The following is a 27,746-nucleotide window of genomic DNA, read 5'->3' on the forward strand; positions in this document are numbered from 1 at the left end:
GTTGCTACAATTTATTTTGAAGTGGCAGGACTTTACTGAATTCACTCTGTATATAATACAGTCAAAATTATCGCAAATTGCTACGAACTAGAGCTATCTAAGGGGAGAAAACAGTGAGAGCTGTGGGGCAGGGGACTGCCGTTGAATGGTATGGAAAGTGAGATCTTGGGATCAACATTTTGGCTTCTGGAAACAATAACGTATCTGGAACGCAACATTCCCTGTAGTGCAGCTCCCCGACAAACATTTCAAAGTACTAACCATTGGGAACTTCACGTACGTGAACAATACCTTGGATCTCACATTACTCATCTCCATGGACGAGCTTATAGCTGCATAGAAGAGGTGCATTAGCACAGAATAAAGCGTTCAACATATTCAGCTGTTTCGCAGTAGAGTCATGGTGGTGGGAATCTCGTTTCCAGGTATCATCAGAATCGTGATTCTAGGACTTGCAGCCTTTGTCTATGGCAGAGAACTGTCCATCTTCCCGAACTACTACGACACTTCATATAGACAGTGTGGGCCACCCTTAGGACTTAAACAGACGTGAGTGCACCCATCTCCATGCGACGTCAGCTGATCTGCATTAAGAGGGAAGTATGAAAAAAATAAATCTGAAAAAACGTATAGTATGTAATGTTTAAGTAAGTCACAGAATGGGCAGCAGCCTGAGATTCATTGGAAGTGTGTTGCGGGATAGATGTGCTGCACCTCAACTTCTCCAAGGAGATTTCACAACTTGTCGCCAGGTGGGCCGGATGGCCGCCTGTGAAGTTCCGACACCAGGGCCAGAATAATGCTGAACTGGCATGGTCCACCACAATAGGTAGCTGAAGAAACCTCATGTCTTAGCCTGACCCTGCACTAATGAGGTCCTTGTTTAACCAGAGGAGCAGGCCAGTCATAAGAAAGCTGGGAATATTTACCATAAATACTCGAAACCCAGACGCAGCTGTATTTTGTGTTCTATTCGTACCAACGCCGACATGTTCTTCACACCAGCAGATGGCCCAACATGGGTCACCCAACTTCGACTACATCCGGCCGCCACTTCCGCTAGCTGATGGTCTGTCGGCCGCCCATACACCTGACGCTGCTGGTACTTGAAATACCACCATCCATCTCGGGCCTCCAAACAGCTCACCACCTGGCCTCTCATTGTTTCCATGGAGTCTCTCGTTCAGATGCTGTGCAACAGCAAACTTTTTTCTGACTCAGTGTCCAGTGTACACGATCCCTGGCACCGCAGACTTGTGAGGCTGCATTCTTCTCCGAGCCGCCACTTCTGGTACGCCGTTCCACCTCGCCTCTAAACTGCTGCCCAGTGCTGCCACCTCACTCGCTAATGCCTGTGACTGCAAGTCTGCATGTCCAGCACTCGGCCAGCCGTGCTCTGTCAGCAATCGACGCATCGTCACACGGAATGGTTACCAACCACACAAGACTACTGCACTGCTATGCTTTGCTGAGTGTGGCGGGTACTGCTATCGTCACAACGACGTTCCCCAGCGCCGAGAGTCGCTGGATCGGTCCCTAACAACACCTTCGAATCACCGCTAGCAGCCATTGTGCTAGAGTATCAATAAATAAAAACTGCTGAGAGAGCTTTTCTGATTTCACTATCGCAGAGGTACATAGTACTATGCACCATAATTCCTGCACCTCATACTGAATGGACCATCTTGACTTAGTGTGCCGGCCGTGGTGGTCTAGCGGTTCTAGGCGCTCACTCCGGAACCGCGCGACTGCTACGGTCGCAGGTTCGAATCCTGCCTCGGGCAAGGATGTGTGTGATGTCCTTAGGTTAGTTAGGTTTAAGTAGTTCTAAGTTCTAGGGGACTGATGACCACTGATGTTTAGTCCCATAGTGCTCAGAGCCACTTCGAACTTAAATAGTGCAAGTACCTGTAACGTTATTACAGTCCCTAGCGCTCCGTCTATGCAAAGAAGAAATGATCAGGGATATAAATGATACGTTTACGAGCAGATTTAAAATTCAGGATGAAAGGATTTTAATGATATTATTCCCCAATGACAAAGTTAACCTTCGTGAAAATCAGGAAGAACACTGGAGCTGTTGAATTAAATAAATAATCCAATGCGCCGTCTCCACGTTTTGAGAGCAAAACGAAGAAAGGCAAAACTAATGATGAGCAGCATAAATGAGAGTAGTGGAAACTCTAGCATTAAAACTGAAAACTACGACATAGGTAAAGTGACAGAATGTGCTACCCTGAAAGCGAAATTATTCATGTCGGACAAAGCAAGGTGGACATGAAAAGCAGACTGGCACAGTCAAAAAAGATATTCCTGGTGAAAAGAAGTTTACTAGTATCAAAGACTAGCCTTCATTTTAGGAAGAGATTTGTGCAACTGTACGTTGGAAGGCAACGTTGTATCGCAATGAATCTGAGACTACGGAATAATCGAAAGCTAGAAAATCGAAGTGTTTGAGGTAAGGGGCTACAGAAGATTGTTTAAGTTGGTTGGAATGATAAGGAATAAGTTTCTCCGCAGAATCTGCGAGCAAAACAACGTATGTGTACCACTGAGAAGAAGAAGGTACAGCTTGATAGAACATATGTATCGACGTAAGACAATAACTTCGACGATGCTACTGGGCGAGGTTAAAAACTATTGGAAAGACAGATACTGAAACACATCGAACAAATAATGAAGCGTACTGTGTGCAAGTACTACTCTGAGAAGAGGAGGTTGGCACAGGGGAGGAAGTTGTGGCGGTCGCAAAAACCAGTAAGGAAACTAATGATGATCTACTGAACTTGGTACTATAAGTAGCAGAAAAAACCCTTTTCAAGCAGTTAAGTGGTAGAAACTATTGAATAATTAATAGTTTACCGGAACCTGTCACCTGCATGTAACTGGATTGTTGTAACCTTGAGAGTTGCTTTCATTAACTCGCGAAATGGACTTTGCTTACATTTGGAAGTCATAGTTTTGTGTTTAGCCATAATTTTGCTATTAGTCGTTTCCATATCCAAGTAGAGTAACTGCAGACAGAGGCCAAGATCGTCGTTGCACAGTGATCAGCTATAAGTTACACTCTTGTAATTTTTATACGATCTTGAGTGTGATTTTTATCAGTGATTGATGATCCAGCATCGTAATACGTGCTGCCCGCGTCGTAATACGTGAGCGAGGTTTGTAACTGTGAAATGTTGTGTTAATATCTTATTTGTTTCAGATTTAGACTGCGTTACTAAAACTGTTTATTGGATAATGAACTTGTTTATAATGAAGCATGGTTCTATTAAATCAGGGATTAGAAATACTACGTGCATTGGCAGTTCAATCTCCCAAAACAGCAGCCCGTTTGCAAGCTATTGGTCGAATTGGTACGCAGGCAACATCATGTGCTACCAATATGTTACAAAACGCCGCACATACAAATGGAATTGTTCCAGACCCCACATCGCGGGGTACGTTGGTTATAGAAGGGTAGGGTCAAGTGTTTTGGATAGCTCTTAGGCTAGGAGTGATTTTTATACCCAAATGAAGGCTCGTCTTAGTAATTTTTGAGAACTTTTCTCGTGGAGAACAGTAGTCTGGCAAAACGTACTAAAAATAAACACAAACAATCTCGACGGCAAAAAGGTTATTTTGTGGTAGCCGGTTTCGATCAGTTTTCGACCATCTTCAGACCTCATACCTTGATGGTACACAGTGGTGACGAATGAAAAGTCTGCTATAACTCCAAGAACGTGAAATGCTTAGTCACCACATAATACAAGTTTTTGCGATTGAGACTATTTGCGTTCATGTTTAAAAGTCGTCATAGTGTCGATGTAAGAGGAGACAGTAGTAGCAGGACAGAACGAAGGAGATTATAGCTGTGAGACAGTGACAGAGAGACAGTCAGAGATAATGACAATAAGTTAGGTCGAATGAGTAAGTGAGAAGACCAAGTGGGAGAGGAGGCTATACGCGACTTAACAGCGGTGGACTAGTGTGTGTGTGTGAGTGAGTTGCAATAGGGGAGCTTTTGGGTGTTAGGAGTGAGTTGAATGTTAAAAGAAGCGTGAGTATGTTTGCTTGCCAAAATTTTTGGGTAAATTTTTATAGGTGCTGGAGGAAGAAGGAACGAGGAAGCTAGTGCCCCACTTTTCAGTCAGATTCTTTTAAACAGGAGAGTATTCGTCCTTTTTGTGCTCCGATAGAAACATTTTTCCGTTCAGCCCCTGTGTTGTGATGTGATGGAAGATGATTATTCGTCTACATCTACATCTACATTTATACTCCTCAAGCCACCCAGCAGTGTGTGGCGGAGGGCACTTTACGTGCCACTGTCGTTACCGCCCTATCCTGTTCCAGTCACGTATGGTTCGCGTGAAGAACGACTACCCGAAAGCCTCCGTGCGCGCTCGAATCTCTCTGATTTTACATTCGTGATCTCCTCGGGAGGTATAAGTAGGCGGAAGCAATATATTCGATACCTCATCCAGAAACGCACCCTCTCGAAACCTGGACAGCAAGCTACACCGCGATGCAGAGCGCCTCTCTTGCAGAGTCTGCCACTTGAGTTTGCTAAACATCTCCGTAACGCTATCACGCTTGTAAGTAGGCTGTTTATGTTTTCTTATTGGCAACGTTCCGTAGCGCTCTGTATGAAAATCACTGGCTGTGCTGTGTGCAGTATGTGGCTAGTTTGCATTGTTGTCTGCCATTGTAGTGTTGGGCAGCGGCAGCTGGATGTGAACAGCGCGTAGCGTTGCGCAGTTGGAGGTGAGCCGCCAGCAGTGGTGGATGTGGGGAGAGAGATGGCGGAGTTTTCAAATTTGTAATATTGGATATCATTAACTGCTATGTATATTATGATTTTTCAACACTATTAAGGTAAATACATTTTTTGTTCTCTATCAAAATCTTTCATTTGCTAACTATGCCTATCAGTAGTTAGCGCCTTCCGTAGTTTGAATCTTTTATTTAGCTGGCAGTAGTGGCGCTCGCTGTATTCCTGTAGTTCGAGTAACCAAGATTTTTGTGAGGTAAGTGATTTGTGAAACGTATAGGTTAATGTTAGTCAGGGCCATTCTTTTGTAGGGATTATTGAAAGTCAGATTGCGTTGCGCTAACAAAATATTGTGTGTCAGTTTAAGCACAGTCAGGTATAATTGTTCAAAAGGGGACGTTTCATATGTCGACCCTTAGCCTAGGATACCTCACTGGAATCTTCTGATTTTTTTCTTGTAGTTTGTGTAATTAGTGTAGCTTTTGTTTATTGCTAGCGCGTAATTGTAGAGAAAATCTCCTTTGTAGTTGCAGTCTTTCATTGTTGTACAGAAAAACAGTTGTGGCATGCATGTAGATTTGCACCAAGTATTTAGCAGCTGCAATTAACTAGATATTATTTTCAGTGTTATGTTAATGTGTTCTCTTATTTTTGATCTTCAAATTGTGCTTTTCTGTGTTATCGTGTGAAATATTGTGACAATAATGGCGTGTGAAAAACGTAATACTAGGCTCCAAAGTAAACTTAGAAATGACAGTGAAGACGAAAGCAGTGGGTTAGCGCCGCCGTATAATGAATTAACTAATGTTCAACATAGTAATTTGGTAATTGTGCATAGGGAAATGGTGCGGGCTGCAAACAATGGTGTAGACAGTGAAACAATTAGTGAACAGGGAAGCATTATCGATCGATCGGTCGGCAACAGCTTGCCTCAGGAATCCAAAATGACAGGACACAATCTTGAAAATACTGTAGATTCAGGTTTTGCGTCCTCACCGTTTTCTCAAATACGTGAAGACACATTTTCTGCTTTTCAAACTGCAAATATTGCCGGTTCAAATGCATTGCCGAATAGCACTGAGGAACATGTTTCAGACACCAGTGTATTGTTATTACAATTAATGCAACAAATGGGACAAAAGCTTCAATAGTTAGACACAATGGAACAAAATCAGAGACAAACACAGCAAAAGCTTCAAAAGTTAGACATAATGGAACAAAATCTTCAAAAGTTAGACACAATGGAACAAAATCAGAGACAAACACAGCAAAAGCTTCAATAGTTAGACACAATGGAACAACACCAGAGACAAACACAGCAACAGTTAGACGCAATGGAACAAAATCTTCACACCACGCTTGAACAAACACGTGAAAATTTAATTAATGAGTTACAAAAAATCGAATCGAAATGTCAAAAAGTCTGTAACGACGTAAAAACACAAATTTGTGAACATTTTCAACCTATTTTTTCGCGGCATGAAAATGCATTACAGAATCACGAAGCAGCCATAAAAGAACTGCAAATTATTGTTCATGAAAATCATGAGACCTTGCAAGCTAAAATTGACTCAGTTGCATCTACCGATTCGGTTACGCAACTTGCAAAATCTCAGAAAAACTTAAAGGACACTGTAGAAAGACACATGGAGGAAATTAGTACATTATCAGAGAAAGTAGTTGAACTTTCGGAGCAGCTAAATAATTTATCTACGAAGGTAGATGATAATCTGAATGACACAAAACCGGTAGTCATTAATGACACAGAAGAGTGCGAACAAATTAGGAAATTCAAACAAAATCAGAATCAAATTAATACGCAACACCAAAGGGAAATCCAGGAAGTACAAGATCAGCTGACACAGGTAATACACGAATTACGTATTTCAGAGGAGACTCGCGCCCCAATACGGGAAGAGGGACATAGAAATACGGAACAGCCACAAAATAATAACACAGCGCATTTCGGAAATTATGAAAGAAATTGGCAAGGTGCACCGAATTTTGAAATGGAACCACCGAAACGACGAAACAATGACCGACATGCGACTCGCCGACATGATGACTTTGACTATAAGCTGTTCATTACTACACGTAAATTCAAAACATTTAAGAATTCTGGCAACGACATTCATCTACAAGCGTGGCTCCATCAATTCTCTCATTGTTTTCCTCCCAACTGGTCATTGGAGCACAGGTTAGAATTTATGTGTGGCTACTTGGAGAATGAACCAGCTGTAAGAATGCGATCGGTCATTCACGATTGCCACAATGAAGGAGATTTTTATCATGCCTTCCTCTCAGCATATTGGTCTCAAGCTACACAAGACCGAGTAAAACATAGCATCATAATGATGAAACATTTCGAACAATCTGAATTTTCCAGTCTTGTGAAATATTTTGAAGACATGTTGCACAAGAATCAGTACCTGACAAACCCATACAGCCCCTCAGAACTCATCCGCATATGCTTAATCAAATTACCTGAACATTTACGACATATTATTTTAGCAGGACGTTGCAAAGAAGACATTGAAGCTTTTCAGGGACTGTTACAAGAACTGGAAATTGACACTGACAATCGGGGAACGCGGAAACAGGAGCACAACAATTACAGGTCACATCCGTCACAGAGTAGTAATAATTACAGGGAAAGATCACCTCTCTGCGGTAATGACTATCACAGAGACAATCAGAGAAACAGACAATATGGTAACCAGAACTATTATTATCAAGGGAGACAGAATACTTTCAGACGCAACAGTTCAGCGCGCAGTTACGATTCAGGGAGAAATTCTCCACCACATGACCGACAAACAAGAAACTATGTAAACTACCGACAAAACGACAGACCTGAATTCCATCAGAACTGGCGAGCTTCAAACAGGGCAGGGCCTTCTCGTCAAGGTGAATTTGTAAAGTTCGGTCTCCTAATCCCAATAACGGCGCGCGCCAACAAAGAAACAGACAATGACTCGCACCGCAGGCAGCCACCTGCGCCGGCTGGCTCAGGGAAAAATAGCATAGACGGTAACCTTGAGAAAAATTTTAGCATTCCTTACCGACGTATACAACATGATAATTGCATTCAAATCAAACTGTGAGTACTGTGAAGAGTAAAGGATAGCACCACACTTCACATGTAAAACCTTTTATTGAAAGATAATCTGCTTTTTAACTTTGTCTTTGCCATATAACTTTTCACTTTACATTACTAGTATGCTTGTCAGACTTAGAATCTGTTAACATGCAACAATGTTTGAAGTTAAATATCCAGTCAAGAACCAAGAGATATTATTGAAACAGAAATTACGAATGCATTGTTATAGTGAACAGACATCACCGTGTTCTTGTGTGTGCACATTCTTGCTTGTTAGTTGCACGATTACGTAATGACTATAAGGTTTACATACGTAGAACATATACTGGTACTGCTAATGAGATTTTAATGCAACATTTTGGTTTACTTGAAAATGCATTCTGGATTTAAAGTACTTTCTGTGAGATACCAGATGACACAGTGGTTAGTTATGTGACAGCTACACGATTTTATCACGACGCTACTAATGAGTGACAATTTACAATGTTCCTTTTGCGGTGTTTCTGTTTTATATCTGCACAGTTTTTCTGAATTATTCTGGAAAGTAAAACATGTTTTAGTAGTAACTTTTGTGGTGTAGCTACAATGAGACAGCCTTTTCTGTAGCACAACAATACGTTACATTATAGTACTTTCTTGATCACGGTCAGGTACGTAATAACTACGATATCTATACGCAAAGATTTTCACTTTCGTTTATGATGAGATAAGTACATTGACTTCTGCAGAACTTAGCTTTCGGAGGACGATAACTACGACACTTCCACAGAGATTATCTTACAACAAGATGCACAGTTTAGCGCTACAGTACACCTATTTGAGTGATTAATTTTGTACTTAAAACATTTATTTTTTAAAGATGTTTGAAGTAAAATGATACAAAGGTTTTCCGTGATACATTTCATTCCATTGCTGTAATCTGTAATACCTGAGGGAATAATTACATTAATCCTCAGGGGGGTACACGCTTACTTTGTTTACCATGAGTGTGGCAAGCACAAGGAGCCCTAGCTAATATGGTATTTGCTTATACAACTTTACACATCGGTACCATATTTCTCCAACACAGAATTACACAGCTACCTGATTATTTAACAGAAAAACTAACATTTTTTTTACTATGTCAGTGACACATGTTTACGCAATTACACAGTTGGATAATTTCACACTTATGAAATTGTATTATGTCTGCACATTGTGAACTGTTCATATTTTTTTGGAACCATTGTGATACTATGAGAGCTTTGAATGATATATTTGGTATGGGATCATGATTTTAAAGTACGTTTGAGGTAGATGACACTATTTAAATGAGCAGAGAATTTTTTTAGGTTTTTAAATTATTGCAGAAAGCTACAACGTTTTTGAGATTTGACTGAGGTGTTCTGATGTTATTATTACGATGACGGCGCATATTATGCTGTTGAGGAATGTTTGATATGTATTTATTATGATGAAATATTGAAGACGTGTCGACGAATATGTATATGTGTAATAAGGTAAGGAATAATGAGTAGTTGTTAGGGACTCTGGTTTGTGAAAAAGGATGTTGGAATCCGAGAATCGTACTTTAAGATTTATGAAATGTGTGTAAATGCGTGACTGCATCACGATGCCGACGAAAATTTTTTGGACACTGTTATATTTACAGGATATTGTTTCTACACATTTGTAACGCAAATTTTCGACCTGTGAAATTTTTATATGAGACTGTCACTGTAGCGGAAACTGCTGTCGTAAATATTTCGGTAAGAAAGGTAAGTGACCTTGACGTAATGCATCTTGAGCGGCCACCTGTGCCAGCCACCAGGAGAAACAGCCATTAGGTGGAGAAAAAAGAGGCCATTAACCTCGCTATTGACATTCCTTTGTAGAAAGCATCGCAAATACGACACGCTCATTACTTGGAAACATATGATTACTCGTATTTTGTGCTACTTACTGAAATGCTTATGAATTGATGGGAAATATTCGTACAACTGCACACCTGATTAGGACAAGTGTCTTTCTACGAGAATTGAGAGAATTTCTACTGACTTACAAAATGCCACATAGCTATTGAATGATGTTTTTATGGTTTGGTTTGCGTAATTGCTTATTTCATTTGATATCTGTTTTCCAGCTGTGTTGCAGCATTGGTTTTATAAAATAAACTTAAATGCATTTCCTAATGTGAAAACTTTCTGTCAACAGATCTATTAAATTATTATTTTATGAGCCATATTCTTCGAAAAAAGGAGCTCTTGGAATGGAAAGAACAATAAGAAGGGACTAATAACAGTAACTGCATATATAATTTTCTTTTCAAGTACTTGGTAATTTTTTGTAGAATTAGTTTTTGTGGTGCACCACTTTAATTACATAGACATTAAGATGTGAATAGACGTTTCCCTTATATGCATTGTTGTCTTTAGTGAACTATTTTTCTGCTTGAGCTTTGCCATGCTTAAGTATTAGTTATAGCATTTGCTGCTGCTGTTTGCCAGGCATAGTGTTACTAAATTTCACTTTGTATTTCTCTGTTAAGCCAGTTTTACTACGAATTTATTTTTCTTGTTTGCTGCGCATTGCCTTATATTAGTTGTAAAATTGCAATTGCTTTACTAATTTCTATAATGCTGCTTCCTTTGTAAATCTGCATTTTTTGTCATTGCTGTTTGTGTTAATTGTTTTGTGCTGCTGCATTGCCTCGTCCCTTAGTTTAGCATCTGAGCTCAGTAGATTTAAGTTAGCTTAAGAGGGGGTAGACTATATAAGAGAATGAGTTGTGATGAATTGGAAGAAATGCATTGACAAGCTATAAGAATATGGATTGGCAAAAAAAAGTATTTTGAAAGAGGATATGAACAAAAAAAGTAGGGTTTAGAGACAACAAGTTGAGGTAGGACTTTCTTGGAAATAAATGACGTAAGATAATGGAAAATAAATAATGAGGTAAGAAATGTGTGAACATATAAATACAGAAAGCATGCTTGGATAGGATGTTTTGGTGAAAAGATATGTTGAAATATGACGAAAGATCTATGGAATGAAGTTTTGGGTTGGACTGCAGTACCAAATTTTACACTGAAAACGAACCCTGTCCTTTCCATTGTGTTATCCCCCTATGTGTTTGTGTACTCTTGTATATTTCTGTTTTTCCTGTCTCTATGTGTTTAGCTAATAAGAGTTATGTTGTAGAATTTTTCTGATAATATGTTATTTTCTTTGTAAAGATGTTTAGACATTATTTATTCTGTTTTGTTTTAATGCTCATGTGTAAAGTTGATGTTTCAAAAGTTATTCTGATCTTTTATGTGTTTACTTATGTCATAATTCCTGTAACACTGTTGTATATGTTATTTTGATTCTTTTGTAAAGCCTGTACTACAAATGTTACCTGTATTGCTATGTTTTTTAATTATGTATTTTGTACCTTTGTAATTGTATTCTTATGTTATAAAATTGTAATTGACACCAGTTCATCATATTATTAACTTGTAAGTTACATTTCACTGCACAAGTTTCTGTTGGTCATAGTATATGGACAATGTGTGAGAAGTAGGGACTGTTAGTGTTTGCACGTGTGTTAATAATCCAGCAAGGGACTGGATAACAGCATTGCTGGTTCTAAGGACAATTCCAAAAAGTTCGTGAGTGTACACGTGGTGGTTTATGGACTTGCTATATTCTCTGCAAGACTCTTCAATGGTGATTGTGGACCTGCACAGTCACAACAGATGGCTGCTGGCCATCTCTACAAGGACTACAGTGGGTCTGCATCTTTGATGAGCCACCAGTACCATTATCTCTACAAGGACTACAGTGGGTCTACATCTTTGATGATCCATCAATACCATTATTGCTACAAGGACTGCAGTGGGTCTGCACCTCTGGTGGCCCACCAATACCGTAATCTCTACCAGGACTACAGTGGGTCTGCTATGTGATGACCTACCTACCAATACTCCTCAAAATTTCGACTGACTCTGCTGTGGGTTTGCTCTGTTGTGGACCAATACCTGCCTGCATGTCAAGAGTCAGCACTATCTTTCCATTGGAAGGACAACACTACTTCTTCAAGATTGCATGGAAATCCACTACTTCCGTGTGCATTTTCTTTTACTGCTCAGACTTTGAGAAAAACACTGCAATGTTACTGTGGTGAATGATCAGGACTGTCTTCATGGACTGTGAAAAAATTTTAGCTTTTGACCAACATTGTATCAATAAGTGTGTGCATTTGATTTCTTTGTTATTGTAATTAAGGAAAATTTTATCAAATAATTATTGGCCACTGCCCAAAACAATTTGTAAAATTTTTTGTGGGGAGCATGGGGGCTATGTAAGTAGGCTGTTTGTGTTTTCTTATTGGCAACGTTAAGTAGCGCTCTGTATGAAAATCACTGGCTGTGCTGTGTGCAGTATGTGGCTAGTTTGCATTGTTGTCTGCCATTGTAGTGTTGGGCAGCGGCAGCTGGATGTGAACAGCGCGTAGCGTTGCGCAGTTGGAGGTGAGCCGCCAGCAGTGGTGGATGTGGGGAGAGAGATGGCGGAGTTTTCAAATTTGTAATATTGGATATCATTAACTGCTATGTATATTATGATTTTTCAACACTATTAAGGTAAATACATTTTTTGTTCTCTATCAAAATCTTTCATTTGCTAACTATGCCTATCAGTAGTTAGCACCTTCTGTAGCTTGAATCTTTTATTTAGCTGGCAGTAGTGGCGCTCGCTGTATTGCTGTAGTTCGAGTAACCAAGATTTTTGTGAGGTAAGTGATTTGTGAAACGTATAGGTTAATGTTAGTCAGGGCCATTCTTTTGTAGGGATTATTGAAAGTCAGATTGCGTTGCGCTAACAAAATATTGTGTGTCAGTTTAAGCACAGTCAGGTATAGTTGTTCAAAAGGGGACGTTTCACGCTTACCAAATAAATCTGTGACGAAATGCGCCCCTCTTCTTCGGATCTTTTCTGTCTCCCCTGTCAACCCTACCTGGTACATATCCCACACTGATGAGCAATACTCAAGTATAGGTCGAACAAGTGTTTTGTAAGCCCTCTCCTTTGTTGATGGACTACATTTTCTAAGGACTTCTCCAATGAATCTGAACCTGGTACCCGCCTTACCAACAACTAATTTTATATGATCATTCCACTTCAAATCGTTCCGTACGCATACTCCCAGATATTTTACAGAAGTAACTGCTACCAGTTTTTGTTTTGCGATCATATAATCATAAAATAAAGGATCTTTATACATATTTGCAATACACTACATTTGTCTATGTTAAGGGTCAGTTGTCACTTCATGCACCAAGTGCCTATCCGCTGCAGATCTTCCTGCATTTCGCTGCAATTTTCTAATGCTACAACATCTCTGTATAGTACAGCATCATCCGCGAAAAGCCGCGTTGAACTTCCGATGCTATCCACTATGTCATTTACATATATTGTGAAAAGCAATGGTCCCATAACACCACCCTGTGGCATGCCAGAGGTAACTTTAACGTCTGTAGACGTCTCTCCATTGACAACAACTTGCTGTGTTCTGTTTGCTAAAAGCTCTTCAATCCAGCCACAAAGCTGGTCTGACATTCCGTAGGCTCTTACTTTGTTTATCATGCGACAGTGCGGAACTGTATCAAACGCCTTCCGGAAGCCAAGGAAAATGGCATCTACCTGGCAGCCTGTATCTAATATTTTCTGGGTCTCATGAACAAATAAAGCGAGTTGGGTTTCCACACGATCGCTGTTTCTGGAATCCACGTTTGATTCCTACAGAGTAGATTCTGGGTTTCCAGAAACGACATGATACGCGAGCAAAAAACATGTTCTATAATTCTACAATAGATCTACGTCAGAGATATAGGTCTATAGTTTTGCGCATCTGCTCGAGACCCTTCTTGATGACTGGTACTACCTGTGCTCTTTTCCAATCCGTTCCTCTAGAGACTTGCGGCACACGGCTGTTAGAAGGGGGTCAAGTCCTTTCGCATACGTTTCGTTTAAACTTAGAGGAGTAAAATAAACGCTGCAGACTGGGCAGAAGCGACTCACGTGGAAGACGAGGTGCTCCCTCACGGTGAGCGCGCCCACGAACAGGTCCCGCTGGCGCACGTAGGCTGAGAGAGCGCGCACCGCCAGCGGTGTGGCGGGGCTGCCTGCCAGCAGGCGCTCGCCCTCGACGACGCGCGCCCCGGCACCCCGCAGCGCCAGCGCGTCCAGCAGCGTCGTCTTGCCGGCGCCGCTCGCGCCCAGCACACCCAGCAGCTCGCCCGGCCGCGCCTCGCCGCTCACTGTCACACCAAGCGAGGATACGTGACACAGAGCTAATGGTACACATCTACATCTACATACAGGGTGTTTCAAAAATGACCGGTATATTTCAAACGGCAATAAAAACTAAACGAGTAGCGATAGAAATACACCGTTTGTTGCAATATGCTTCGGACAACAGTACATTTTCAGGCGGACAAACTTTCGAAATTACAGTAGTTACAATTTTAACAACACATGGTGCTGCAAGTGATGTGAAAGATATAGAAGACAACGCAGTCTGTGGGTGCGCCATTCTGTACGTCGTCTTTCTGCTATAAGCGTGTGCTGTTCACAACGTGCAAGTGTGCTGTGGACAACATGGTTTATTCCTTAGAACAGAAGATCTTTCTGGTGTTGGAATTCCACCGCCTAGAACACAGTGTTGTTGCAACAAGACGATGTTTTCAACAGAGGTTTAATGTAACCAAAGGACCGAAAAGCGATACAATAAAGGATCTGTTTGAAAAATTTCAACAGACTGGGAACGTGACGGATGAACGTGCTGGAAAGGTAGGGCGACCGCGTACGGCAACCACAGAGGGCAACGCGCAGCTAGTGCAGCAGGTGATCCAACAGCGGCCTCGGGTTTCCGTTCGCCATGTTGCAGCTGCGGTCCAAATGACGCCAACGTCCACGTATCGTCTCATGCGCCAGAGTTTACACCTCTATCCATACAAAATTCAAACGCGGCAACCCCTCAGCGCCACTACCATTGCTGCACGAGAGACATTCGCTAACGATATAGTGCACAGGATTGATGACGGCAATATGCATGTGGGCAGCATTTGGTTTACTGACGAAGCTTATTTTTACCTGGACGGCTTCGTCAATAAACAGAACTGGCGCATATGGGGAACCGAAAGGCCCCATGTTGCAGTCCCATCGTCCCTGCATCCTCAAAAAGTACTGGTCTGGGCCGCCATTTCTTCCAAAGGTATCATTGGCCCATTTTTCAGTTCCGAAACGATTACTGCATCACGCTATCTGGACATTCTTCGTGAATTTGTGGCTGTACAAACTGCCTTAGACGACACTGCGAACACCTCGTGGTTTATGCAAGATGGTGCCCGGCCACATCGCACGGCCGACGTCTTTAATTTCCGGAATGAATATTTCGATGATCGTGTGATTGCTTTGGGCTATCCGAAACATACAGGAGGCGGCGTGGATTGGCCTCCCTATTCGCCAGACATGAACCCCTGTGACTTATTTCTGTGGGGACACTTGAAAGACCAGGTGTACCGCCAGAATCCAGAAACAATTGAACAGCTGAAGCAGTACATCTCATCTGCATGTGAAGCCATTCCGCCAGACACGTTGTCAAAGGTTTCGGGTAATTTCATTCAGAGACTACGCCATATTATTGCTACGCATGGTGAATGTGTGGAAAATAACGTACTATAGAGTTTCCCAGACCGCAGCGCCATCTGTTGTTGACAATTGTAACTACTGTAATTTCGAAAGTTTGTCTGCCTGATAATGTACTGTTGTCCCAAGCATATTGCAACAAACGGTGTATTTCTATCGCTGCTCGTTTAGTTTTTATTACCGTTTCAAATATACCGTTCATTTTTGAAACACCCTGTACATACTCCGCAATCCACCATAAGGTGCGTGGCGGAGGGTACCTCATACCGCAACTAGCATCTTCTCTCCCTGTTATACTCCCAAACAGAACGAGAGAAAAATGAAGTGACTGCCTATATGCCTCTGTACGAGCCCTAATCTCTCTTATCTTTTCTTTGTGCTCTTTCCGCGAAATGTAAGTTGGCGGCAGTAAAATTGTACTGCAGTCAGCCTCAAACGCTGGTTCTCTAAATTTCCTCAGTAGCGAGTCACGAAAAGAACACCTCCTTTCCTCCAGAGACTTCCACCTGAGATCCTGAAGCATTTCCGTAACACTCGCGTGATGATCAAACCTACCAGTAACAAATCTAGCAGCCCGCCTCTCAATTGCTTCTATGTCGTCCCTCAATCCTACCTGATAGGGATCACAAACGTTCGAGCAGTACTCTAGATTAGGTCGAATTAGTGTTTTATAAGCGGTCTCCTTTACAGATGAACCACATCTTCCCAAAATTCTGTCAATGAACCGAAGACGACTATCCACCTTCCCCACAACTGCCATTACACGCTTGTCCCACTTCCTATCGCTCTGCAATGCTACGTCCAAATATTTTATCGACGTGACTGTGCCAAGCGCTACACTAATAATGGAGTAATCAAACATTACAGGATTCTTTTTCCTATTCATCTGCATTAATTTACATTATTCTATATTTACAGTTAGCTGCCATTCTTTACACCAATCACAAATCCTGTCCAAGTCATCTTGTATGCTCCCACAGTCACTCAACAACGACACTTTCCCATACACCACAGCATCATCAGCAAACAGCCACACATTGCTATCCACCTTATCCAAAGGATCATTTATGTAGATAGCAAACAACAGCGGACCTACCGCACATGCTTCACAGGACGGAAACTGAGCAAGTTTACGTTGAACAGTTGAGAAAACTTACTACTATTCTACACTGTCCAGAAACATTAATGTGATCACCTGTCATAAGCCCCAACAACCACCTTATTCGTCACGGACCGCGGCGAGAAGTGCAGGAAGAGAGCCAGTGAGGCACTTCAAGGTATATGGAGCCATGCTGACTCCAGCACCATGAGCACCTGCCCTAGGTTTCTCGATTGCGGATCCATGATATGAACTGGAAAGGCGAGGTGCTACCACTGATTCTCGATGAAGTTCAAATCCGAGGAGTTTGGTAAGCAGTGGAGTACGATAGACTCACGCTGGAGATTTTTGAGCCACACATGTATACTGTGAACTGTGTGGCACACTGCTTTGTCTTGCTGGTAGGTGCCATCGTGCCAAAGAAAAACAAACTGCATATAGGGGTGCGCATGGACCCCACGTGGAGACACATACTTTAAGTACTTTTTTTGACCCATTCTGCCTTCCAGAATGACGAAGTTGTGTGTGAATTCCTAATAGACCAAACTATATAGGTCAAGATCCCTAGACTTACACACTGCTTAAACTAAGTTTAACTAACTTATACTAAGAACAACACACACACCCATGCCTGAGGGAGGCCTCGAACCTCCGGCGGGAGTGGCTTTGCAGGAAAGGCGAGGTCGCCCGGGGAATGACCCAGAAACATGCTCGACAGCACAGCGCTCCTTCCTCCGGATTGGACCCTTCTGACGATTTGCTGTCAGACGTTTCACTTCTTACACGCAAACGGTTATATGTCATCTGAAGAGGCTACCTGTCCCGACTCATTGGATGTCCAGTTGCGGTAACGCCATGCAAATTCCAGCCTTCGTCACCGCTGAACAGCAGTGAGCGTGGGTCCATGAACTAATAGCCTGATGCAGAAGCCCCTATGCAGCAACAGTTGCTGAACAGTCATTGATGGGACACTGTTAGTAGCCCACTGGTTCATCTTGGCAGCCAAGTGCCCTACAGTTGCACGGATATTCGCTCGTTACACCTCTGCGTGGTCGCGGCGCACTCTTGTCATCTATGGCCCATGGTATACCACATTTGCCTTGGGTGGAGAGCCCCATTTTGCCATGCGTGATTTACTTTAACCACGGAGACACACGAACAGTTTACAAACTTAGCTGTTTGGGAATTACGTCCATTATTGGGCTGAAAGCCATTTCGGGTGTCCAGCAAACTTCTCCGTTTTCGCATTGCGAGAACGAGTGCGGTTTTCAAGAGTATGCCCCCCCGCAGTCCACTCCTTCCATCTCTCATCCCTCCCACATCCACTCCCTTCCCCCCCCCCCCCTCCCCCCACCCCACGGACATCCTTTATACACTCTCCACTGCTAGTGCTGCCACATGTTGTCTGTGAGTAGATATTGCAAAATAGGCGGTGCTTGCGTTGATATGACATACAGGGCTATTACAAACGATCGAAGCGATTTCATAAATTCACTGTAGCTCCATTCATTGACATATGGTCACGACACACTACAGATACGTAGAAAAACTCATAAAGTTTTGTTCGGCTGAAGCCGCACTTCAGGTTTCTGCCGCCAGAGCGCTCGAGAGCGCAGTGAGACAAAATGGCGACAGGAGCCGAGAAAGCGTATGTCGTGCTTGAAATGCACTCACATCAGTCAGTCATAACAGTGCAGCGACACTTCAGGCCGAAGTTCAACAAAGATCCACCAACTGCTAACTCCATTCGGCGATGGTATGCGCAGTTTAAAGCTTCTGGATGCCTCTGTAAGGGGAAATCAATGGGTCGGCCTGCAGTGAGCGAAGAAACGGTTGAACGCGTGCGGGCAAGTTTCACGCGTAGCCGCGGAAGTCGACGAATAAAGCAAGCAGGGAGCTAAACGTACCACAGCCGACTGTTTGGAAAATCTTACGGAAAAGGCTAAAGCAGAAGCATTTCTTAAACAGGAGATTGGAAAACCGATGGATCGGTCGTGGTGGAGATCATGATCAACAATTCATGTCATGGCCTCCACGCCCTCCCGACAACCCCATGCGATTTCTTTCTGTGGGGTTATGTGAAAGATTCAGTGTTTAAACCTCCTCTACCAAGGAACGTGCCAGAACTGCGAGCTCGCATCAACGATACTTTCGAACTCATTGATGGGGACATGCTGCACCGAGTGTGGGAGGAACTTGATTATCGGCTTGATGTCTGCTGAATCACTAAAGCGGCACATATCGAACATTTGTGAATGCCTAAAAAAACTTTTTGAGTTTTTGTATGTGTGTGCAAAGCATTGTGAAAATATCTCAAATAATAAAGTTATTGTAGAGCTGTGAAATCGCTTCAATCATTTGTAATAACCCTGTATATGATGTATATAACATATATTTAAGGAGCACACCAAAGGTAGCTGGTGAAACAAAGTGTTTCTAGTGATTGGAAGAAAGTACATTCCATTCCCAATTCTAACAGGGAACATCTAAAAGATACACAGAATCGTAGGTTTGTACTGCTGCACTGAGTATATTGCAGAATTTCGAAATATGTTTTGTGTTTGGAGACTATTACTTTCCTGGAAACGAGAATCTCCATTGTTGGAATCGGCATGGATTCCGCAAACAATGCTCATGTGAAACGCTCGACGCCGAGAGCCAGAAGTCAGTAGTTACCGGCGCCCAGATTTACAATGTATTCCTGACTTCAGAAAGGCGTTCGATATATTTTTGCACTATCGCCTAATATATAAGTACGAGCGTACAGAATATTAGCCCAACTTTGTGACTGGGCTTAAGAGTTCCTAGTAAACAGAACACAGCATGTAATTCTTAAAGGTGACAAATCTTTATCGTAAATTTACCTCGGGTGTACGTCCAGGGAGTGTTATAGGACCATTACTTGTCAACATTATTATCAATGACCTTCGGTATAACTTTGAAAATTCCATGAGACTTTCCTCAGATGATAATTTTGTACACAGGTAAGTCACAAATCTAGAAAATTTTAGCGAAATTAAGAACTGCACAGAATCAGCCCACAGTTCAAGGAGTGGAAATTGACGCACCACATAAACAAATACAAAGTATTGCGCGCAAATAGGCAGAAAGAACTGTTATTGTATGGTTAGACGATTGCAGAACGACCACTGGAAACAGTCGCATCCGCTAAATCTCGTGGAGAATGCATACGGAGAGATGTAAAGTGGAATGACCACATAAGACTAATCATACAGGGTGACAATTATTGAACTATATGAAAAAACTACAAACTACACAAACTATATTCAACATGTAAACGTCACTACAAATACTTGGATTTAAGTTATGACATGTTCGAGATGCTTGCGATCATTGGCGATAATGTAACGTAGACGAATAGCGAAATTCTGCGTAACTCGCTGATGTGTCGAACCATCGATGCTGTCGATGACCTGAATGGCTGTTTTCAGCTTAGCTCAGCAATGATTCTGATGTTATTTCTGTACACCTTGTGAGTCATGGCGGCATTTTGTTAGAAGACTGTTCTGTCTGTCACCAGCGGTTCAGGTGTAGTATCGACTATCCCTCTTGGTGCCCCATTGCCAGTATATATGAGGAAGAGTTGGTTTCTGTGGATTGTGTCCTCAGAAAGTCTTTGCTGACCGATATATGTACGGGGTTCGCTGGCTCGAGGGAGAGGCACGAAGTTTGGGGATTGGCGGTAGCGTCGCGACAAGAGGTGGTCACGAGGTCCGAGCGGCCGAAGCCACTAGCTGCCTAAGGAGGCCCTGCGCAGAGCGAAGGTACCAGAGTACTTCACCGGGATCAGCGTTGACTAAAAGCAGCAGGCCCACATCCTGTCGGTTGGTTGGCAACAATCGTGTCGGACGACCCCTCGTGGCCTGGCTGCCCTCTTCTACCTGGATTTCATCGCCACTACTCAGTATCCGCTGCGATGCACCGTGGAGCCATGGAACTGTCTCCGCAATGTCCTTTCTTTCAGGTGTGCTAGTTCTGCAAGTTTCGCAGGAGAGCTTCTGTAAAGTTTGGAAGGTAGGAGACGAGGTACTGGGAGAAGTAAGGATGTGAGAACGGGTCGTGAGTCTTGCTTGGATAGCTCAGTTAGTAGAGCACTTGCCCGCGAAAGGCAAAGGTCCAGAGTTCAAAGTCTCGGTCCGGCACACAGTTTTAATCTGCCAGGAAGTTTCAGTTTATATACTGTTAAATAAACAGGCTGGTGAAAAGAAAGTTAAATTGGAGGGTCCTCTCTTCCACGTTTTCCTTAATTCCAGTAAGTACCACGTGTCACCTTGACTTTAATATAGCCCTACAAAAAGGAACCGCATGTTTTCAAGGCCGGAGAATATGACGGCTAATCGAGGCTCATGCCAGTGGCATCTGGGTTGCCCAAAGCCACAATGTGGTCCCCAAAATGTTCCTCTGGGACATCAAACTCTCTTCTGCTTCGATGGGGTCGAGCACTGTTTTGTGTGAACCTCATCTTGTCGAAATCAGGCTCACTTTGGATAATGGGGATGAAATTGTCTTCCAAAACCTTCGGTAGTCACCATGCTATCAAGGAATATCGCACCGATTACTGCGTGAATGGACACTGCAGGCCACACAGTCAAAATGGCGCTAAGCACTATGGGACTTAACATCTGAGGTCGTCAGTCCCCGAGATTTATAACTACTTAAACCTAACTAAGGACATCACACACATCCGTGCCCGAGGCAGGATTCGAACCTGCGACCGTAGCAGCCGCGTGGTTCCGGACTGAAGCGCCTAGAAACGGTCGGCCACAGCGGCCGGTGACCACACAGTCACCTGTTTTTGATGCAGAAATTCGGATTCTCTGTCCCCTAAGAGCGGCAATTTTGCTTAATGACGGACCCATCGAAATGAAACTCGGCTTCGCGCGGATATGTGTATACTACTCTAAAGCGCCAGGGAAACTGTTATATGCATGCGTATTCAAAAGTATGAAATGTAAACAGGCACAATACGGCGCTGTGTTCGTCAAGGTCTATGAAAGACAACAAGCGTCTGGCACGGTTGTTAGATCGGTTACTCCTGCTACAATGGCAGTTATCAATTTTTGAGTGAGTTTGAACGTGGTTTTATAGTCGGTGCACGAGCGATGGGACACAGCATCTCTGAGACAGCCATGAAATGGGGATTTTCCCTTACGACTATTTCACGATTCTACCGTGAATATCACGAATCCGGTGAAACATCACATCTCCGACATATCTGCGATCGGGAATCGATCCTGCAAGAAAGGGACCAACGACGACTGAAGAGAATCATTCAACGTGACAGAAGTGCAACACTTCCGCAGATGGCTGTAGATTTCAGTGCTGGGCTATCGACAAGTGTCAGCGTGCGACCATTCAGCAAGACAATGTCGATATGTGCTTTCGGAGCCGAAAACCCACTCGCGTACCCTTGATGACTGCACCACACAAAGCCTTACGCCTCTCCTGGGCCCGCCAACACCGACATTGGACTGTTGATGACTGGAAACATGTTGCCTGGTCGGACGAGTCTCGTTTCAAATTGTATCGTGCGGGTGGACGTGTACAGATATGGAGACAATGTCATGAATCCATTGACCCTTCATGTCAGCAGGGGAGTATTCAAGCTAGTGGAGACTTTGCAATGGTGTGGGGTGGTGTGCAGCTGGAGCGATATGGGACACCTGACATGTCTACATACTACTCTGACAGATGACACATACGTAAACAACCGCTCTTTTCACCTGCATCCATTCATGTTCACTGTCCATTCCGACGGACTTGGGTAATTCCAGGAGGACAATACGACACCCCACACGTCCATAATTGCTGCAGAGTGGCTCCAGGAACACTCTTCTGAGTTTATACTCTTCCGCTGACCACCAAACACCGCAGACATGAACATTATTGAGCATAAATGGGATGCCTTGAACGTGCTGTTCAGAAGAGATCTCCACCCCCTCGTGCTCTTACGGATTTATGGATAGCCTTGCAGGGTTCTGGTGTCAGTTCCCTCCAGACATTAGTTCAGACATTAGTCGAATCCTTGCCACGACGTGTTGCTGCATTTCTGTGCGCTCGCGGGGACCCTACACGGTGCTAGACAGTTTCTTTGGCTCTTGAGTGTAATTCCCATCATTCCCCGCTGCCAGCGGTGCAGCCTGACCGTCCCAACGCAAACCGTTCAGAAGGTATGACGATTTTATTTCATATGGTTCAATAATTGGTACCTTGCATGTGAGACAGACGAAAGATTCAGAGGAAAAATCTTCACGAACTGTCGTTCTCCCACGAAGGAGGTAGGCTACCCTAATGCTTGAGTATTGCCTGTCAGGTTCCCACTCGTACCAGCTAGGACTCATAGAAGAAATAGGGAAGCACATGAGAAGAACAGCGCATTTAGTTACAGGTTCAGTTAGTGGAGCCAGAAAGTGTCACACGCTGGCTCAGCAGGTTCCGGTAGCAGACGCTACTAGAGAGGCGTAATGCATCACTTTGTGCTTTGATATTAAACTTCTGAGGGCGTACGCTGCTTCCTCCTACATACAACTCGCGAGAAGGCACTGGATGTATAATCAGAGAGATTCGACCATTCGCGCCACTTAAGCAAGAATAGGGGAACTGACAATGGCAACCGAAGTACCCTAAGCCACAAAGATGAAGTGGCTTTCGGTGTATAGATGGAGTGGCAACATCTTAAGAAGAATCTCGCCTTATTAGCCATGGTCGCTAAAGGCGGTGTTACATGACACGCCTGACGTGAAGAAGTCAGGGCAGGCGGCTTGCCGCCTACCGGCAGAGCGGGTACAGCTGCGGTTTCAGCATAAGATTTATCCACCGGGGACAAATTGGCACCCTACTAACGTACCGTAGATAGGCGCATGGGCAACAAAGAGATGTACACGCGCATGTGCATAACGCAGCATTTCGACTGTCTTTCTGCTTGTTGTTGTTTTTACGTGTAGTCAGCAGATGTAAAATAAGTTAGCCGTTGAGGACTCTTTTGGCTGTTGTGCGATTTATCGTACACATATTTTGGTGAGTAATTTTTTAAAAATACAGTAATAAAACTAATGAGAATATTCTTTTTTGTATCGCCGTTTAGAAAAGCCGTACCCTGCATGTAATGGTAGCCTATTATGGTTAAAATGAAATGAAACAAAGGATGTATTATCGTACTTACTGAGGCATACAGCGGAGGGACATTAGTGTCTATATGATCGTCTACATAAGCTGTCCCACAGTAAGATACTTCTACAAATAATTATTTTGAGTTTATATGTTGTTGTTGTGGTCTTCAGTCCTGAGACTGGTTTGATGCAGCTCTCCATGCCACTCTATAATGTGCAAGACTCTTCATCTCCCAGTACCTACTGCACCCTACATCCTTCTGAATCTGCTTAGTGTATTCATCTCTTGGTCCCCCTCTACGACTTTTTATCCTCTACACTGCCCTCCAGTACTAAGTTGGTGATCCCTTGATGCCTCAGAACATGTCCTACCAACCGATCACTTCTTCTAGTCAAGTAGTGCCACAAACTCCTCGTCTCCCAAATTCTATTCTATACCTCTTCATTAGTTATGTAATCTACCCATCTAATCTTCAGCATTCCTCGGTAGCACCACATTTCGAAAGCTTCTATTCTCTTCTAGTCTAAACTATCCATCGTCCATGTTTCACTTCCATACATGGCTACACTCCATACAAATAGTTTCAGAAACGACTTCCTGACAATTAAATCTATACTCGATGTTAACAAATTTCTCTTCTTCAGAAACGCTTTCCTTGCTATTACCAGTCTACATTTTATATCCTATCTACTTCGACCATCATCACTTGTTTTGCTCCCGTAATAGCAAAACTCCTTTACTTTCCTAATCTAATTCCTTCAGCATCACCCGACTTACTTCGATTACATTCCATTATCCTAGTTTTGCTTTTGTTGATGTTCATCTTATACCCTCCTTTCAAGACACTGTCCATTCCGTTCAACTGCTCTTCCAAGTCCTTTACTGTCTCTGACAGAATTACAATGTCATCGGCGAACCTCAACGTTTTTATTTCTTCTCCATACATTCTAATACCTACTCCGAACCTTTCTTTTGTTTCCTTTACTGCTTGCTCAATATACATATTGAATAGCATCGGGAAGAGGCTACAACCCAGTGTCACTCCCTTCCAAACCACTGCTTCCGTTTCATGTCCCTCGACTCTAATAACTGCCATCTGCTTTCTGTACAAATTGTAAATAGCCTTCCTCTCCCTGTATTTTACCCATGCCACCTTCAGAATTTGAAAGAGAGTATTCCAGTCAACATTGTCAAAAGCTTTCTCTAAGTCTACAAATGCTAGAAACGTAAGTTTGACATTCCTTAATCTTTCTTCTAAGGTAAGTCGTAGGGTCAGTATTGCCTCACGTGTCCCAACATTTCTACGGAATCCAAACTGATCTTCCCCGAGGTCGGCTTCCACCAGTTTTTCCATTCGTCTGTAAAGAATTCGCGTTAGTATTTTGCAGCTGTGACTTATTAAACTGATAGTTCGATAATTTTCAGATCTGGCAACACCTGGTTTCTTTGGGATTGGAATTATTATATTCTTCTTGAAGTCTGAGGGAATTTCGTCTGTCTCATATATCTTGCTCACCAGATGGTGGAGTTTTGTTAGGACTGGCTCTCCAAAGGCCGTCAGTAGTTCTAATGGAATGTTGTCTACTCCCGGGGCCTTGTTTCGACTTAGGTCTTTCAGTGCTCTGTCAAACTCTTCACGCAGTATCGTATCTCCCATTTCATCTTCATCTACCTCCTCTTCCATTTCCATAATATTGTCCTCAAGAACATCGCGCCTGTATAGACCCTCTATATACTCCTTCCACCTTTCTGGTTTCTCTTCTTTGCTTAGAACTGGGTTTCCATCTGAGCTCTTGATATTCATCCAAGTGGTCCTCTTTTTTCTAAAGGTCTCTTCAATTTTGAGTTTATATGTTTTACGTAAATATGCACAAAATTTTACCTTACCTAGTGGAACTACCGTATGCGTCAGATTGCGTCTTCTGCGTTATTCCACTGTGCAAGGAAGGATAGTGTTGATACAGTAGCCAAAGAAGGCAGAGCAGTTGTGCCGGCGCAGTGAGGACTGTAAAATCCGTTTTGTACCTTAGTTGTCGCACTATTGTGAAATAGCTCCCCCAGCAGTGTTTCACTTGCACGAATTCCGTCATTTACGATCGACAAGATATTCCTATTCTGAAATCCTGAATTCCTGTGGATCATCGGATCACACCTCCTTCACTAACACGGAGTACACTGATGTGACAAAAGTCATGCGATAGTGATATGTACTTATACAGATGGGTATAGTATTGCGTGCAAAAGCTAGAAAAGCGCAGTGCGGCAGTGCATCGCCAGAACTGTCACTTTGTACTCAGGTGATCCATGTCAAGAGGTTTACGGTATAAATATGGCCGCACGACGGGAAATAGCAGACTTTGAACGCGGAATGGTGGTAGAAGCTAGACGCATGGATGAGTCAAGCCCGGAAGTCGTTAGGAAATTCAATATTCTGAGATCTGCAGTGCCCAGAGTGTGCCAAGAATACCAAATCGCAGGTATTGCCTCTCACTACGGGCAACGCAGTGGCCGATGGCCTTCACTTAACGACTGAGGGCAGCGGCGTTTCCGTAGAGTGGTAAGAGACAAGCAACACTGCGTTAAATAACCGCAGAAATCAACGTGATACATACGAAGAATGTATCCGTTAGGACAGTGCGGCGAAATTTCGAGTTTTTTTATGGCAACAGACGACCGATGCGAGTGCCATTGCTAACAACTCTACATCGCCAGCAGCGCCTCTCCTGTGCTCGCGACCATTTCGATTGGATCCTACACTACTGGAAAACCGTGGCCTGGTCAGACGAGTCCCGATTTCACTTGTTAAGTGCTGATGGTAAAGTTAGAGTGTGGCGCTGACCCCACGGCGCCTTGGAGCCAAATTGTCAACAATTCACTGTGCACGCCAGAGATCGCTCCGTAATGGCATGAACTGTGATTACATGGACTGGACTGGATCCTTTGGTCCTAGTGAACCGGGACTGCAAATGATTATGTTCGCCTACTTGGAAACCACCTACAATAATTTATGAACATCATGTTACCAAACAACGATCGAATTTTTATGGATGACAGTGCGCAATGGCATCCGGCCACAACTGCTCGCAACTGGTTTTAAGAAAATTCTGGGCAGCTCGAGCCAATGATTTGGCCACCCTAATTGCCCCACATTAGTTCCATCTAATATTTATAGGACATAATCTGGAAGTCAGTTCGTGCACAATATCCCTGTGAGTTAACGAGAATTTCGCTCTCATTTAAGTACATGGCCTAAAGAGTCAGCCTTCAGGATTTGTGAAACGAACCCTGTCGGCGAGGACCGTGTGCCACAAAGGGCGCAGATTTGCCACTAGATGGGGAAACTCACAGGCGTCTGTTGTCTAGTGAGGCCTAAGCTCTGTAGTGTGCGAGTGAGACAGTCGAGAACCTACGTCATAAGGAAACCCAGGGAAGCAAAGCGTTGTTAAATATGGCAGACAAAAGATCGGCCATAGAGGAAAACATTTATGAAAACTACTTAATTCTGTTGTAATTCAGGGAACCAAGCCACAGTTATTTTAATCTACCGTCCTTCTTAAATTTTCATGGTGATCCCAATAAAACTTGAATATTGATCATATCTATAATATTTTAAGGTTTACTGTTAAAGGGAAATTAACAAGTTTTGTAACAAAGACCAGACTGTTAAAATATGAACGGTTCGGTCGATTTTAACGATCGACATTTCATATAAAGGCCCATCATTCAAATGAGATATGTTGTAAATACCAACTGCGTAACTTCGTTCGTTTAAAAGATATAGTAAATTTAAATTATCTGTACTTTTGAGTTAAGCATCAGATCCACACGAAACACTTTGAGCGATGACAGCATGACACATTATTGAATCATTAGGTAATAGAATATTTGTTCTAAATTTTAGTGCATAATAGTTACTATTATTGTGTACATATTTGTCAGTGTTCTATTCCTGGTAGCTTGCAGTGTGCAGCTTGCAGTCTTGTGTGTCTTGA

General features: G+C 43.0%; 1 protein-coding gene across 1 annotated transcript in view; it reads right to left on the minus strand.

Moving 5' to 3' along the window:
- LOC124789218 (protein white-like) overlaps window positions 1-14,181 on the minus strand; it is a 222,243-nt gene extending 208,062 nt beyond the window's left edge. Inside the window, exons 1-2 of the mRNA XM_047256512.1 lie at window positions 14,178-14,181; window positions 13,896-14,134 (exon numbers count right to left, since the gene is read on the minus strand). Of these exons, the coding sequence (XP_047112468.1) occupies window positions 13,896-14,134; window positions 14,178-14,181 (243 nt within the window). The remainder of the gene's footprint in view (window positions 1-13,895; window positions 14,135-14,177) is intronic.
- Window positions 14,182-27,746: the final 13,565 nt, after the last annotated feature.

Source organism: Schistocerca piceifrons, chromosome 3 (assembly GCF_021461385.2).
Source record: "Schistocerca piceifrons isolate TAMUIC-IGC-003096 chromosome 3, iqSchPice1.1, whole genome shotgun sequence".
Taxonomy (NCBI): domain Eukaryota; kingdom Metazoa; phylum Arthropoda; class Insecta; order Orthoptera; family Acrididae; genus Schistocerca; species Schistocerca piceifrons.